This window comes from Diaphorina citri, unplaced genomic scaffold (genome assembly GCF_000475195.1).
Source record: "Diaphorina citri unplaced genomic scaffold, Diaci psyllid genome assembly version 1.1 scaffold321, whole genome shotgun sequence".
In the NCBI taxonomy this organism is placed as follows: domain Eukaryota; kingdom Metazoa; phylum Arthropoda; class Insecta; order Hemiptera; family Psyllidae; genus Diaphorina; species Diaphorina citri.
In genome coordinates, this window is record NW_007377756.1 from 190,951 (window position 1) to 208,278 (window position 17,328).

At 42.0% G+C, this 17,328-nt stretch overlaps 2 protein-coding genes across 2 annotated transcripts in view; both read right to left on the bottom strand.

Moving 5' to 3' along the window:
- The window catches only part of LOC113466718 (CAP-Gly domain-containing linker protein 3-like), a 43,119-nt gene extending 40,313 nt beyond the window's left edge, over window positions 1-2,806 (bottom strand). Inside the window, exon 1 of the mRNA XM_026822369.1 lies at window positions 2,749-2,806. The gene's annotated coding sequence lies outside the window, so the exon portion shown is untranslated. The remainder of the gene's footprint in view (window positions 1-2,748) is intronic.
- Window positions 2,807-5,127: 2,321 nt separating this feature from the next.
- Window positions 5,128-17,328, bottom strand: part of LOC103507551 — a 35,929-nt gene continuing 23,728 nt past the window's right edge. Inside the window, exons 8-16 of the mRNA XM_026822370.1 lie at window positions 15,903-16,096; window positions 13,971-14,111; window positions 13,728-13,833; window positions 12,799-13,037; window positions 11,846-12,106; window positions 10,535-10,676; window positions 6,543-6,768; window positions 5,541-5,707; window positions 5,128-5,171 (exon numbers count right to left, since the gene is read on the bottom strand). Coding sequence (XP_026678171.1) covers window positions 5,128-5,171; window positions 5,541-5,707; window positions 6,543-6,768; window positions 10,535-10,676; window positions 11,846-12,106; window positions 12,799-13,037; window positions 13,728-13,833; window positions 13,971-14,111; window positions 15,903-16,096 — 1,520 coding nt within the window. The remainder of the gene's footprint in view (window positions 5,172-5,540; window positions 5,708-6,542; window positions 6,769-10,534; window positions 10,677-11,845; window positions 12,107-12,798; window positions 13,038-13,727; window positions 13,834-13,970; window positions 14,112-15,902; window positions 16,097-17,328) is intronic.

Consider the following 17,328-nt stretch of genomic DNA (forward strand, 5'->3'; position numbering starts at 1 on the left):
TGTCATCGTTGAAAATATAATTGGTGCTGTTGTTTTTGGAGAAAACGTTCTTGTTGTTTTTGCTGTTGTAGAGGATGTTTTTGGTATTGTTGAAGCTGTTGGTGTTTTTGTTGTTTCGGATCATGTGGGTGTTCTTACTGAAACTGTTCTTGTCAATTTCCACAGAACGTCTGGCATCAGAACCACCCAAGCCATCATGTTTTCGACTCGACCTCAATCGCAAATTGGCAAGGGTCTTCTCAACCGTCAGGGTACGATTCCCTTGTTTCGGATCATGTGGGTGTTCTTACTGAAACTGTTCTTGTCAATTTCCATAGAACGTCTGACATCAGAACCACCCAAGCCATCATGTTTTCGACTCGACCTCAATCGCAAATTGGCAAGGGTCTTCTCAACCGTCAGGGTACGATTCCCGGCAGCGTTTTCCAAATTGGTTTCCATCGCTTGAGAGCTCGATGTTTCCCGGGCAAGTCGTTGAGGTAGAAATGGTCTCAGCGTTTCTTCGTTGGCATTTCCGAACAACCGCTGAAGCAGAAGTTTCACATCATCTTCGTTAACTTTATCATCATCCTTGTCTTGAGGGTGTTTTGAAGATGTGTTGACATCATCTTCTTTGACTTTACCATCATCCCCACTGTCCTGAGGGTGTTTTGAATACGTGGTGACAGGATTCAAGGGTTGGTCTGTGATGGTTGTTGGTGCTGACGGTGTTGTGACAAATGTCTCCGTTGTCATGGTTACAGGAGTTCTCTTGGTAGTAGTAACAGGGGTTGTCACCACTGAGTGCGATTGTTTGTTCACCGGCGGTGACGTTTTTCTCGGGCCATTCCCCGCTAACTGTGCCAGTAACTCGTTGATGTTGGTTCGCATTTGTTCGCTGATATAAAGCTGAGGTCGATTGGATTCGGCACTCTCAGAATATTACGTCATTGGCACAACTACATGTAAAATATCACAATTCGAAAATTGAAATTGGGACGAATGAAAATTTAAATAATTCTTTCAAAAACTTCCTCCATAAAAAAATCTTGAAAGTAAACAGCTCCAGGTTAAGGAAAAAAATTAAATTATTTAATTTAATTCGAAAACGGAGGCACTTTAATTTATTATTTCAACAAACTTTAAACGGTACTGGGTTCTAAACTTTTAAAGTGCGAACTGAGAATGGTCGGAAATTGTGTGGTCTTGCACTTGAATGAATGAAGGTACCAGACCCTGGATGACAGGCAGAAAGCACATCCTAGTCCCAGAGGATCAATTTCTAATAATTATTAAATTGAATTGGTTTTTTCGGCACTTGAACTTTAAACGGTACTGGGTTCTAAACTTTTAACGTGCGAACTGAGAATGGTCGGAAATTGTGTGGTCTTGCAGTTGAATGAATGAAGGTACCAGACGCTGGATGACAGGCAGAAAGCACATCCTAGTCCCAGAGGATCAATTTCTAATAATTATTAAATTGAATTGGTTTTTTCGGCACTTTAGTCAGGCGGCAAGACTGACTCTCCCAGACTCTCAGGCCCGAGAGCTCAGGAACTTAGACTCAGACTCTCAGGCCCGAGAGCTCAGGAACTTAGACTAGATTCGTGACTGAATTTTTTTCAAGAAAGCTCTCATTTTTTCTTTGAAAAATATTCACTGTGTGAATTGAGGTATTTAAATGTGTGTATTGAGGTATTTAAATGTGTGTATTGAGGCATAAATGTGTGTATTGGGGTATTTAAATGTGTATATTGAGGTATTTAAATGTTTGTCACCATATTCCAAGTCCACCGTACAACCGATTTATTTTGATAGAGGGAACAGTGAACTGAATAACAATGGATGTCTTATCGTCCCGAAATCGAAGAGAAGGAGGACAGGATAGGAGAAAGCCAGCCGTTCCGAGAACGAACATTATCCCATCAGGATATAATCCGCCCCGGGCGGGAATCGAACCCGCGGCCTAGCGCTTACAAGGCAGACGCACTACCCTCCAAGTTAACTAGGCTGGCAATTGATTTCAGATTGTAAAATGAAGAGACAAAGTTTCTTATTTGTGGATTTCATTTTACGTCAGAACATTCGCTAAGGTCCGAAGCTAAGGACCCTGGCGATCTGTGACAGCTGTGGAGTAAGTCAGAACACTCGGAAATTTCAGAGCCATTTGGATCTCTGTGCTCCCTGACTAAATCCAATACTCTCACATCATCAAGAGTTCAAACAATCCCAACTTGGTGAAACAATAGTCATCTAAAACTCGCTGCGGGGGGGTCTTCCATTCACTGGCCTAAACCTAGTAACCCTAATGGTATGTAGGTATGTGTCGTCAAGCCTAGACTAGAAATTCGAACATTTCTCTGCAGAAAAGTGACATAGATCTTAAAAAATAATAATAATAAATAAAATGAGCCAATACTTGTGAGTCGGTATTTATAAATGGGAAACCTACTCACTCTCTGATCACTGTATCTCCGGAACAAATATACACGATAATGACAATGATATTAAAAATATAAATAATATCTATACCTATCTATAATAATTGATTCTAGTTGCATTCACTATTAGTCATGTGTTGTTAATTTCCATATTTTTCGTTTCCGTCAAAGCACCTAGCAATTGTGCAAGCTGTAAGCTCTCTGGCGTGAAACTTGGGCTATACGAACTAAAATTACATGCTTTATTAGAGTACCTAGGGCAGTGCTCACAGCAAACTCCTAAAAAGTCAAAATAAAATTATACATAAATTACAAATAAATGACTTACGTTGCGGTGTATTTGGCGGCAGGGACGGCTTGGGCGTGGCGTTCACACAAGACCGCGCAATCTTGAGGGTTGGTCTATGATGGTTGTTGGTGCTGACGGTGTTGTGACAAATGTCTCCGTTGTCATGGTTACAGGAGTTCTCTTGGTAGTAGTAACAGGGGTTGTCACCGCTGGGTGCGATTGTTTGTTCCCCGCTGGTTGCGATTGTTTGTTCACCGGTGGTGACGTTTTTGTCGGGCCATTTCCCGCTAACTGTGCCAGTAACTCGTTGATGTTGGTTCGCATTTGTTCGCTGATATAAAGCTGAGGTCGATTGGATTCGGCACTCTCAGTATTCGAGTTCGTCAGAGGTTTGTCTGCATTCTCTTCTTTATTGAGACCTTTCTTGATTTTGTCGTCACCATCTTCACCTCCGGTTTTGACAGTGTGATTTTGATTACCATGGGACTCGCTGGTAATTTTCTCGTCAGAATCTTGAGCATTGTCTTCGAGTCTCAAGGCAGATGGTTTTGGCTGGGTATTTTGAGTTAACTGTTGTATAACGTAGTTCATGGCCGTTTTGTTTACATCTGTTTCAACTTGATTTCGTTCATTCTCTTCAACTTTGCGTGTCATCTCCACAAGTTTCGCAATTTCAGCTCTGTCCAGCTTAATCTCGTTCTCTTTTGTAGACTCCACAAGCAGTTGTTTCATGCATTTTGATATTATGGAAGTTCAAATAAATACATAAATGAAATTACTTATTGGTGACTTTATTTTAATAAATTATTCAAACTTCTGTCGAACTTTGGTGTCATATATTGCGTTTTGAATCTGATTTTTTTTTTTTTTTAATCTAAATGACTACCTATAATTGAATTTCTATATGGATATTTAATTCATAACTCCCCAAGATAGCAAGCGTCATCCATTTTTCTGAAGCAAACGCACAGATTTGATAGCCTGTAAGAAGGAAAACAAAAGTAAAGGTAAGTATTATTTATTATGCCGACCGCTCACGCTCAGACAGTCTGTGAGACCGCGGTCTGTCAGGCGTTCTGAGCGTGACAGGTATTACGAACGTACGAAGAATACAAAACAAATCTCCACACAAAGAATGGCTGGGTGAATCAAAAATTTATAAAAAATTCTCAAATCGTACAGCTACCTACACTTGCAACGTATTGGTTTGATCTTATACGCGCCCACAAACTTTTGATTTCATACTATCGAGGATATATAAATAAAATACCGTTGCAGTTCTTTGGCAAACAAAGTGAATGAAGTTTTCAATTTTATTGGCAAATTTCTCTTTCCATAGTCCAACTAAAGTAAGTACCTACTTTTTTTAAGAGGTTGGATAGAGGGAACTGAAACTGCTAAGGTCTAAGTCGTCCCGAAATCGAAGTGAGAAGAAAGATAGGATAGGAAAAAGCCAGTCGTTCAGAGAACGAACCTTAGCTGTTAAGCTGTTGAGGATAAAATCCACCCTGGGCAGGAATCAAACCCACATCTAGCACTTACAAGGCAGACAAGCTACCTTCAAATAACTAGGCTGGAGGTATATAGCTTTAAGTAATAGGTTGTAAAATCAGCAGTCAATTGCTTTATGTCATCTAGCCGAAATTTTGCAAATCTTTGATCAACTTTTTAGAAGTCCTACACAAAAATTGTGATAACGTTGATATAAGACCTTTAAGAAGGTTTCACTGGGTAATTACTTTTTGAGCACCTTTCAAATGATTTTAGTAACAGATTTAAAGAGCTCTTCAGCCTCAGATCTTTTGTGAATTGTGATATCACTTCCACTTTTCATAATAGATACACGCTGTACGCTGTTTCTCCTTGTAACAAAAGCTGAAAGCAGCTTGTGCAACCCATTTTATATTATACGCATACCTTCATAGAAGCTTTCTTTTGGCCTAATTTTAGATCATAGGTAGATTTCGAACTGTAGAGAGAACATAGCAAACTTACCTTGCCTATCAATTGAAGTTGTACACATGCGAAAAATTGAATGAATTTAAATGACACAGTTTACATTAATTTTCTATAAGTACTTAATAAATAGGTACCTATGTTAGGTAATTAATTAATCAATTAGGTACCTATGCATAAGACAATTTTGTTGAATGTTAGAAAATTTCAATACATGGGTACCTATACGGAAACTTGAGCCTGAGGACAGTCAAAAGTAAAGCAAATTGAGCCTTTACCCAAAAATCTAACTGCAGAGCGGAATTGGCACAAACAACCTGTCATTTATCAGTGTCAAAGCGCCTAAAGGAAAAAAAAAGTAATGCAGCTATTTGACTTGGATAATGTCTTTGGACAAAAAAATATTTAAAAAGGCTTCTCTACTAGGAAAACACAGTATGGTAACATCACCAACTATCAATATCAATACAATACTATGAGATCTTCCCCCTGTGGGTGTACCACATCTGGACACCAAATACAAAATAACCATCATAAACAAGAAAAACAAAATCTCATCTGTATAATGCAGAAGCCCACTTGAAAAATGAATATCACTTGGAATTGAAAACATAGAAATAATTTTTGGCTCCGAGCCCAAATTGATAACTCAGAAACTAGAGTGTAGGTACACATTAGTCATTCCAAGCACAAAATGATACGAGTAAATTGATCATGAATGCAAATTCAAATTTTTATTCTCCTACTTTCAGAGCACACACAAAAAAGAAGACAAGCTGTGAACACACTAACACAAATTCATTTGTATACGCTTACGCTTCACCTCATTAAAAATAAAAAAAATCGTGCAGTAGTGTGACCAGGCCTTAACTTACCACTCAATGGATCATACTCTTCCTTGTCCGCGGCGAAGGTCAGTTTAGAGTAGGCAGCATCGTACTCGAGTATGTTTTCAATATCAACAAAGTGGTCTTCAGGCTGTGTAGAATCATCCTCCGGCAGTTGAATAAGATTCAGTAGGGCACCGGTCAATGGAGCCCTGGAAATATCAATTAGAATTAGATCAAGAATAAATTTTGCCAGCCTAGAAGTAGTCTCCGTGGCCGAGTGGGTATCACATCAGGCTTGCACGCAGGAGGCCCGGGTTCATTTCCCGGCGGGGCCGCGGTTTTTTTCGGCTCTGTGCTTGGAGTTTGGGATGCACTCAGCCTTGTGAGGACCAGTGGCAGCATTACAAGTCAAAGAAACAAGGGATGATAAATATGATTCGAGTAAATGAAAGCTTGTAATACTGTGATACTTGAAAAAAGTCTAGAAAAAAGAAAAAAAAAAAAAAAAAAAACAGGAGGCCCCGGTTCAATTCCCGGCGGGGCCGCGGTTTTTTTCGGCTCTGTGCTTGGAGTTTGGGGTGCACTCAGCCTTGTGAGGACCAGTGGCAGCATTACAAGTCAAAGAAACAAGCGATGATAAATATGATGATTCGAGTAAATGAAAGCTAGTAATACTGTGATACTTGAAAAAAAGTCTAGAAAAAAGAAAAAAAAAAAACCGATTTCATTGTTCTTAAACTCGGTTTAAAAAGCAATTTGATAGGCTATTTTTTTTTAAAATCAACCAATCTGATTGCTTCATCAGAGAGTTAAACTTATAACCGAGTTTAAACTCACTTTGTGACCCCCCGCCTTAGTGTTAAAAAAAAAAAATCTAAGGAATATTCTGGGTCCATCGTTGTCCGTCCCAGAAATATTCTGGGTCCATATTATTGTTTTATACATTTTACTTTCATAAGTTCAAGTTTATACCTACCCCCTAATTTCCTACATTGTAAAATATGGTTATGAAATAAATAAAAACATTTTGTTTACAATGTTTACACTAACTGTACATAGGGTCCCTCGGTCACCTCCTTGGCCTCCGTGAGCAGCTTGGCGAGGCCGAAGGCCGCTATTTTCCGGTTGACCGCGCCGCTCACCTTCTGCAGATCGGCCAGGATGAGCTTCTCAGCGACCATGGAGAAGAGCGACCCCTGGATAGAGTCGATGAGTTGAATCAGACTGGTCGCTCCCATGTTGATCACGTAGAACATGAGGAATGTGACGAGGCCTGAACAGAAGAAACAAATACTAAAATAAGAAGAGAACAGGTCCTCACTTGACTAAATAAACGAATTTATTGATGGAAAAGAGTCAACATGTTTCAACATCTCATGATGCAGCTGAATCAGACTGGTCGCTCCCATGTTGATCACGTAGAACATGAGGAATGTGACGAGGCCTGAACAGAAGAAACAAATAGTAAAATAAGAAGAGAACAGGTCCTCACTTGACTAAATAAACGAATTTATTGATGGAAAAGAGTCAACATGTTTCAACATCTCATGATGGAGTCAAAATAAAATTATACATAAATTAAAAATAAATGACTTACGTTGCGGTGTATTTGGCGGCAGGGACGGCTTGGGCGTGGCGTTCACACAAGAGCGCGCAATCTTCGAGACCTGCGTGGGCGGCCGCATGCCTGACGTAGCCGTTCCTGAGAGTGACGATGTGGAAGATGATATAGAGCCGCAAGTCAAAATAAAATTATACATAAATTACAAATAAATGACTTACGTTGCGGTGTATTTGGCGGCAGGGACGGCTTGGGCGTGGCGTTCACACAAGACCGCGCAATCTTCGAGACCTGCGTGGGCGGCCGCATGCCTGACGTAGCCGTTCCTGAGAGTGACGATGTGGAAGATGATATAGAGCCGCCAGAAGCCGCCCCGAGGCCGGAGGGCTTGGGAATGCCCGAGGCTGTAGATTTGTCCATGGCGGCTCGGAACTCGGGGTATTCGCGATTGGGGATTTGTTATTTATGTCATATTTATTTGTTTTTCATTATTAAAAATTATTGCTTTTTTTAAATTTTGAAACCTCCTGCTGAAGTCAAGGAGACTACCTCAGACCACCCCTAGGTGTTTAAAAGGGGGCACCTTCTCGCAATTGGCTTAATCCTCCCGGGGACCTAGGGTAAAGGGTTGTACACGGTAAATTCCCGTCTTCTGAAGACCGGTTGGCCTCTTTTGGCGTGATAAGCCACATTTTATTATGTGACTTTTTTTCTTGTTGTTTTGGGAAACACTAAAATGTAAACATCAGGCGGTCCTTGATTGGAACCGAAAATTAGGCAGGTGGTTCATCAGTACCGAACATTCTCCCCCCCATGAAGCTCCATACGACAACTTGGTAGCAAAGTATTGGGATGCACGAGGGCAAATGACCTAATCGTCAACTCCGAGCATTTGAAAACAACAACAACAAATTTTATAACTTGACTTGGACTCCTGTAATAAAAAAAAAGATCTAGGAACAGAACTGAATCAATCTCTGTCGGTCAAGTTCGGGTAGGCTCGAGATTAGGTTCGGATGTGAGGTTGAGAATTTTATAACTTGACTTGGACTCCTGTAGTAAAAAAAAAAGATCTAGGAACAGAACTGAATCAATCTCTGTCGGTCAAGTTCGGGTAGGCTCGAGATTAGGTTCGGATGTGAGGTTGAGATCTTCTTGAAAGCTTCCACTATGTACGCCTTGGTGTCCCCTATACCTGAAATTAAACCACAACACATTATGTCCTGCCACGGAAGCTAGCACTGATATTGTAGCAAAATATTGGGATGCTAGGGAAAAAATTACTTTTCAATTTTCGAATTTGTAACAACAAAAACTATAGTCATTATGTCCTGCCACGGAAGCTAGCATTGATATTGTAGCAAAATATTGGGATGCTAGGGAAAAAATTACTTTTCAATTTTCGAATTTGTAACAACAAATTATATTCTCCTTCTTCCTCGCCTTTTCCCGTGTTCAGACGGGGTCGGCGTTTATCGCCAGCCTCTCAATCAGCCTTAGGGTGATTGCTTTTAGGGTTTAGGCAGATATTTGGTTTTGGCTAAGAAAATTACGAGTGGATGCTTTTTGCACTCAACCTTTGCTATTTTCAAGTCCAACCAAAAAAAAAAAAAAAACTATAATTATATTCTCCTTCTTCCTCGCCTTTTCCCGTGTTCAGACGGGGTCGGCGTTTTTCGGCAGCCTCTCAATCAGCCCTAAGTAGGGTGATTATTTTTAGGCTGACATTTATTTTGTTTTTGGCTACAAAAAAAATTACGAGTGGATGCATTTTGCACTCAACCTTTGCTATTTTTAAGTCCCCCCCCCCATAATCTCATTTGTTCAAAATGAAAATTGGTAAGTCCAGATACATATCTGTATAACTTAGTTCACACTACACGAAACGATTTTTTCTTCTCCTTCTCTTTTTTTTCTTTTCGTCACGAATTTTTCTTTGTGCAAAGTTATAATTTTTCCAGTACTGTCTTCGTTGGCAAAGTGAACACACTAATTCATTTGTATACGCCTACGTCTCACCTCGCCTCATAAAAAAAAAAAAAAAAAAAAAAAAAAAAAAAAATTTGTAAATGAAGTATATTCTTACCTGACCATTGGGTGAGCGCATAACCAGAACTCTATCGATGGCATGTGATGCATATGAGTGTACCACGGGATGAGCCGACTCAAGATGGCTGACTAGGGAGAGAAGGGGGTTGTCTCATCCTAGCAGTATAAATGAAGTATATTCTTACCTGACCATTGGGTGAGCGCATAACCAGAACTCTATCGATGGCATGTGATGCATATGAGTGTACCACGGGATGAGCCGACTCAAGATGGCTGACTAGGGAGAGAAGGGGGTTGTCTCATCCTAGCAGTATAAATGAAGTATATTCTTACCTGACCATTGGGTGAGCGCATAACCAGAACTCTATCGATGGCATGTGATGCATATGAGTGTACCACGGGATGAGCCGACTCAAGATGGCTGACTAGGGAGAGAAGGGGGTTGTCTCATCCTAGCAGTATAAATGAAGTATATTCTTACCTGACCATTGGGTGAGCGCATAACCAGAACTCTATCGATGGCATGTGATGCATATGAGTGTACCACGGGATGAGCCGACTCAAGATGGCTGACTAGGGAGAGAAGGGGGTTGTCTCATCCTAGCAGTATAAATGAAGTATATTCTTACCTGACCATTGGGTGAGCGCATAACCAGAACTCTATCGATGGCATGTGATGCATATGAGTGTACAACGGGATGAGCCGACTCAAGATGGCTGACTAGGAAGAGAAGGGGGTTGTCTCAATGTCTCATCCTAGCAGTATAAATGAAGTCTATTCTAGTCTATAAATGAAGTATATTCTTACCTGACCATTGGGAGAGCGCATAACCAGAACTCTATCGATGGCATGTGATGCATACGAGTGTACCACGGGATGAGCCGACTCAAGATGGCTGACTAGGAAGATGGGTGAGGTCGATGTACGAACCCTCTCCTCTCCACCAAGGAAGCCCGAAATCGACAAGAAAAGGAAAACAGGATAGGAGAAAGCCAGCCGTTCCGAGAACGAACCTTATCCGTTCAGGATAAAATACGCCCCGCCGGGAATCGAACCCGTGGCCTAGCGCTTAAAGTCGGACGCTAACTAGGCTGGCGCATAGGACTGCAAATTCCGTTCACTGCAGCAGTAGACTTACTGAGGTCAAATTCTCAAATTGCATTGAGGATAAAATTCTGTGCCTAGGCTGGGAAAGCAGGAGATAAACATAATGACAATGACATACCTTTCGAATACTTAGCAGTCTTAGAGCTGGACAGTCTTTGGAAGAGAAGTACAAAGATCTGTTTGAGATGAGGAGACAGGAGCTCTTAGCAGTCTTAGAGCTGGAGATAAAACATACCTTTCGAATACTTAGCAGTCTTAGAGCTGGAGGTGAAACATACCTTTCGAATACTTAGCAGTCTTAGAGCTGGAGGTAAAACATACCTTTCGAATACTTAGCAGTCTTAGAGCTGGACAGTCTTTGGAAGAGGAGCACAAAGATCTGTTTGAGATGAGGAGACAGGAGCTCATTGGGACACAGCTCTAGGAGACATTGCATGAGGAGAAAGCCTTCGTGATCATTTGCCTGAACAACAAAAGAGAAACATTATTATTTAGTTGCCAGCCTAGTTAGCTTAGTTGGTAGTGCGTCTGCCTTGTAAGCGCTAGGCCGCGGGTTCGATTCCCGCCCGGGGCGGATTTTATCCTGATGGGATAATGTTCGTTCTCGGAACGGCTGGCTTTCTCCTATCCTGTCTTCCTTCTCTCCTCGATTTCGGGACGATAAGACCATAGCAGTTAAAGTTCCCTCTGTCAAACCTCTTAAAAAAAAAAAAAAAAAAAAAAAAAAAAAAAAAAAAAAAAAAAAACAAAAAAAATGGATAAAAGTTGCACGACTACACTTCCAATGCAACCGCAATGGCTCTGAAATGTTTCTTCCTCACCATCTCTCCTCAGGTATGGCTGTGTTACACGAAGTGCTGGGCATGTACCATAGCGGCGTGTTCAAGGACGGACAACTAGTCAGCAACAAATCTACCAACAAGCAAGACCTGAAGACAATTCGCGGCGATCAAATCACTTGGATAGATGGACGGGAAACGTATTGTTCAAATATCGGGAGACTTATATCCGAAGTGGACGCGATTATCATGCGAGCCAACAGGATGGTCAATAATGGTCGAATGGGAGACTTTGTTATCAACGGACGAACCAAGGTAAGCCAGCCCAAGTTACCTTGGAAGGTAGCACGCCTGCCTTGTAAGCGCTAGGCCTTTTTTTTTTTTTTTTTTTTTTTTTTTTTTTTTGCAAACGGTCTTTCTTTCTTCTTCTACAAAACTGATTAAAACTTACTTCTGTTGTTGCTAACGTTGGCGTGATTTACTCCATGCTTTACTCCATGTTCAGACCAAGGAAACTAGCAGCTTCCACAGGACTGGTTGCTCACCTTGGACGCGATCATGTTTTGCAACAATAGCACAACTGTTGCGTAACAAACTATTCCTGTTTTGCAACAAAAGCACAACTGTTGCGTAACAAACTATTCCTGTTTTGCAACAAAAACACAACTGTTGCCTAACAAACTATTCCCGTTTTGCAACAAAAGTGAAACTGTTGCGTAACAAATGAGGGTGTCTTACCTTCTTCTTCTTTTTTTTCCAAAACTTTTTGTTTTGCAACAATGGCGCAACTGTTGCAAAACAATAGCGCAACTGTTGCATAACAACAGCGCAACTGTTACGCAACAGTTCTTACCTTGGACGCGATGAGTTTCTGGAACACCCCAAGGACGTTGTTTAGCTTCAGAGTGGCGGAGAACTGGCTGGGCTCGCTCTTCGTGATGAAGGCGCGCAGGAGGCGCACCAGGGGGTGAATGTTGCCGGGCCGGGACCACAGCACCGGGGACAAGAGGAACGGGTAGAGTTCGAGGTAGGGGGCCGAGATGGAGCCGCGCGGCCGGAACTCGAGCAGGAGCGACAGGATTTGGAACGTGTACGGGAGAAACTCCAATGTGTCCTGAGAACAAATAAACATAATTAGACTTACTTTGTCATGGACACTCGGTGCTATGTTGACGGAAAAATAAGAAATGAAAATAACTAGAAGGATAAAATTAGGGCTGTACGCAAGTAGTAAATATGGAAAATATGTGCGTGTTTTTTAAAGTCCAATTAAAAGCTTGTAAAAATGATAATTTTTAGGGATAGGTAGGTACCCTGAGTTTATTTTTAAGGTCAAAATAACTTGACAGTTTTATTGAGATGGTTTGCCGGTTTCTTTGTCTCAACATAACTCTCGAACGGTTTGTAATTTTGATGAAATTTGTCAAACATGTTTACCACACAAAGGTCATAAAGGATGATTTTTCTTCCATTACCGTTTGATTTCTACAGGCTAAGTTTAAATCATACGTTAAGTTTTCCGATGGTCAAAATAACTTGACAGTTTTATTTAGATGGTTTGCAGGTTTCTTTGTCTCAACATAACTCTCGAACGGTTTGTAATTTTGATGAAATTTGTCAACCATGTTAACCACACAAAGGTCATAAAGGATGATTTTTCTTCCATTACCGTTTGATTTCTACAGGCTAAGTTTAAATCATACGTTAAGTTTTCCGATGCATGACTTAGATTACCTAGACCTATTAAACACATAAAAAAACCACTTTCTATTACCTGCTGTATGATGACTCAACACTTTCCATTACCTGCTGTATGATGACTTGGAAGATGGGGAACAGGGCCTGTTCAAACGTGGCGACGGCCTCCGGGTTCTGTTTACACACAATGCGTATGGCCAGTGTAATGGCCTCGAATAGGAAGTGGTTGTAGTTGGGCTTGGAGGGGTTCTTGGCGGCCGCGGCCAGACGCTGGGTGAGTTGAAACAGAAGGTCGGACAGGTAGGGCACCACCTTGTCCTGCAGTGTGGACATGCTTCGCATAATACCTGCGAAATTTTGTTCTTATTATTATTGTTGTTTTTTTTTTAAGAGGTTTGACAGAGGGAATTTTACCATGTACCTATTTTTGAGTAGAACTTTTTTAAGAGGTTTGATAGATGGAACTTTAACTGCTAAGGTCTTATCGTCCCGAAATCGAAGAGCGAATGAAGACAGGATAGGAGAAAGCGAACATTATTACTATGTTAAGGCGGTCTCTTCCTGATCCCTTGTGCGCCGCGCCCATTTTAGTTTAGGACTATTGCACTGGTACACAAAGAGAACATTATCCGTTCTGGATAAAATCCGCGGGAATCGAACCCTCGGCCTAGCGCTTACAAGGCAGACGTGCTACCAACCAAGCTAACTAGGCTGGAAAATGAGGTTTGCTTGGATGCAGTGATTTTCAAGGAACCGGTGCATTTAAGCTGTTAAATCCCCTGGCTAAGTCACTACTGTCACTAGGTGTTGAGTCCACTGGATTGGATTAAGTGGAAGAGTTCCTAAGGCCAGCCACACGCTATCACGTAGAACGGACAAGTACACCTGATCAGGTCTACATGATAGTGTGTGTGCTCATCAGGTATACCTGACAGGCGGAGCTGATCTGGTGTACCTATCAGGTCTACCTGATAGTGAGTGGCTGGCTTTAAACTTCAAGGAACTCTGCCAGTAAAAAAAAAAAAGCTAGTACTTACATTTCATTGCATACTCGTTTTCTTCTGAACCAGGCCTTGTGAATATGACGAGCAAATTTTTGTACAAATCCGCGGCCAGGGGGGCCAACACATCTGAAAAGAAAAACTATAGACATGTCAGATATAGTAAATGAGGCTCTTAGTAATGCTGTGATATCTACAAAACTTGTCAAGAAGCTCTCAGCTTCACCACAAATAAATCATGATTTAGATTTAATAACAAAATGATAATAAAGCTAGTACGAAAATAAAGCTCGTACCTAGGTACTTACATTTCATGGCATACTCGTTTTCTTCTGAACCAGGCCTTGTGAATATGACGAGCAAATTTTTGTACAAATCCGCGGCCAGGGGGGCCAACACATCTGCTGTCACTAGGGTACCCTGTAAGAAATAAAAATTATTAATAAAAGGTCGATTCCTATGATGTCATCGCGTGCGGGAGCGTATGCCGTGACGTCAAAGTTTAAGATTTACCGGTATTTTTTTAATCGCTTTATCTCCGGATCTAAAAGTCGTAGGAGAAAGATAAAAATTCCCTAGTTCTTCATTTTTTTCTACTCTTTAACTTAGAAATATCAACCAAGTAAGCGCAACTGCCAACTGCTCTATTATTAAGTATAAACTTTGTAGTGTACTTAGCCCCAACCTACTTAGCTTGGAGGTAGTGCGTCCGCCTTGTAAGGTCGCTGGTTTGATCCCCGCCCGGGGCGAATTTTATTCTGATGGGATAATGTTCATCCTCGGAACGGCTGGCTTTCTCCTATCCTGTCTTCCTCCTCTCTTCGATTTCGGGACGATAAGACCATAGCAGTTGCAGGTCCCTATGTCAAACCTCTTAAAAAAATATATACCTAGGTACCAGACAAACCTTGGGTTGAACTCTCCGAGGGTAAAGGGTCCTTTCAGTCTCATCCACGCAGTATAAATGAAGTCTATTCTAGTCTATAAATGAAGTATATTCTTACCTGACCATTGGGTGAGCGCATAACCAGAACTCTATCGATGGCATGTGATGCATACGAGTGTACCACGGGATGAGCCGACTCAAGATGGCTGACTAGGAAGATTTCTAATGCCTCTCCCTGGGGATGTTTCCCACAAAATGTCATATGTAGTACATGAGACCTTGGTTAGACTGGGGGGTAAAGGGAATTTTCATTCCTATCCCAACGTAATAAATAAGGTATATTCTATTCTCGTGTTGACCCAGCAACTAAATGGGAAGTATTATGCATCTTTTCGTCCATCTGATGAGGGACATACTACGGGGTGGGCATATTGGGCATGCTACAAACCAAACCTCATGGGTCCAATATAGACTCTTGAGTGGAAGGTAACCACTAGGCAAGGTTAACGCCGGAGGCGTTCTCTACCACCTAACCCTTGGAGCTCCATCATTATGTCGTCAAATTCTCAAATAAACGAGAATAAAATTCCATACCTCGGCTGGGATCGAACCCACGCCCTCCTGTTTACCAGGCGAGAGTCTTGACCACTACACCACCGTGGCAGGAACACTCACCCTTCCATGTCTCGCCAAATATACTCTTCCGGGCTGTCCTCGAAGAGTTCGACATCGCAGGGGCGTAGTTCCAAATTGGGGATGATCACTTTCTCGCACAGCGAAGTGAGAACTTCGGGAGACCACGCAGTATAAATGAAGTCTATTCTAGTCTATAACTGAAGTATATTCTTACCTGACCATTGGGTGAGCGCATAACCAGAACTCTATCGATGGCATGTGATGCATATGAGTGTACCACGGGATGAGCCGACTCAAGATGGCTGACTAGGGAGAGAAGGGGGTTGTCTCATCCTAGCAGTATAAATGAAGTATATTCTTACCTGACCATTGGGTGAGCGCATAACCAGAACTCTATCGATGGCATGTGATGCATATGAGTGTACCACGGGATGAGCCGACTCAAGATGGCTGACTAGGGAGAGAAGGGGGTTGTCTCATCCTAGCAGTATAAATGAAGTATATTCTTACCTGACCATTGGGTGAGCGCATAACCAGAACTCTATCGATGGCATGTGATGCATATGAGTGTACAACGGGATGAGCCGACTCAAGATGGCTGACTAGGAAGAGAAGGGGGTTGTCTCAATGTCTCATCCTAGCAGTATAAATGAAGTCTATTCTAGTCTATAAATGAAGTATATTCTTACCTGACCATTGGGAGAGCGCATAACCAGAACTCTATCGATGGCATGTGATGCATACGAGTGTACCACGGGATGAGCCGACTCAAGATGGCTGACTAGGAGGGGGAGGGAGGAGAGAAGCAGGGGTGGGGGAAGCACGCTTCGGAAGGTGACGAGGAATTTGAGTGCGTCCGCTTTGAGCAGGGGCGTCGAGTTAACTGGGGACAGAGAATGAAATACATAATTTTCTTCTTTATTGAATGTAAGTCAGTTCCCATGGCGTAGTGGTCACTGCACTCGCCTTGCACGCGGGAGACCCGGGTTCGATTCCCGGCGGGGTCAAGAAATTCGTACCATGCAAATGATTGATTCCGTGACTGGCTGTTGCGGGGCCCACTCAGCCTTGTGAGGAAAATGAGTAGCCATGACATATAAATGCGCATAGTGACCGGTGTCAGCATGGTAGGTAAACATTGGATTTTAGGATTATTGAGATATTGGGAAAATCCTACAATGCTGCAGTGAGCACCAAAGACTTCGGGAGATTCGAACACGGAGGCCCTGAACTGAGCGCGGTCCGCCACTGTCGCCAGAAAGTGAAGCGCCTTACCTACCAACTGGAAACAGAAAGAGTTAGAATAGAATATACCTTGTTTATCCTGCTGGGATAGGACCGAAAATTCTCTTTTCCCCCGCAGTCTAACCAAGGTCTTATATATTTTGACATATTACCTATGGGGAGTACTGATTTGTGGTATGCGGAATACTGAGGAATAGGACCGGAAATTCCCTTTTCCCCCGCAGTCTAACCAAGGTCTTATATATTTTGACATATTACCTATGGGCAGTACTGATTTGTGGTATGGGGAATACTGGGGGAGTAAGGGGAGGTTAAAGCTACATCAGTTACAGAATGAGAGCAGAAGAGGGTTAAAGTGACGCTCGCCAGCCTAGTTAGTTTGGTTGGTAGCGCGTCTGCCTTGTAAGCGCTAGGTCGTTTCGATTCCCTCCTGGAGCGGATTTTACACTGAACAGACAATGTTCGTTCTCAAAACGGCTTCATGTAATTGTAATATTTTTTACGTTTGAAAGAATAAAAAAAAAAGAAAGAGTTAGCATAGAATATACCTTGTTTATCCTGCTGGGGTAGGACCGAAAATTCCCTTTTCCCCCGCAGTCTAACCAAGGTCTTATATATTTTGACATATTACCTATGGGGAGTACTGATTTGTGGTATGCGGAATACTGAGGGAGTAAGGGGAGGTTAAAGCTACATCAGTTACACAGTGAGAGCAGAAGAGGGTTAAAGTGACGCTCGCCAGCCTAGTTAGCTTGGTTGGTAACGCGTCTGCCTTGTAAGCGCTAGGTCGTTTCGATTCCCTCCTGGAGCGGATTTTACACTGAACAGACAATGTTCGTTCTCAAAACGGCCCTCGGTTAGGACACTTGA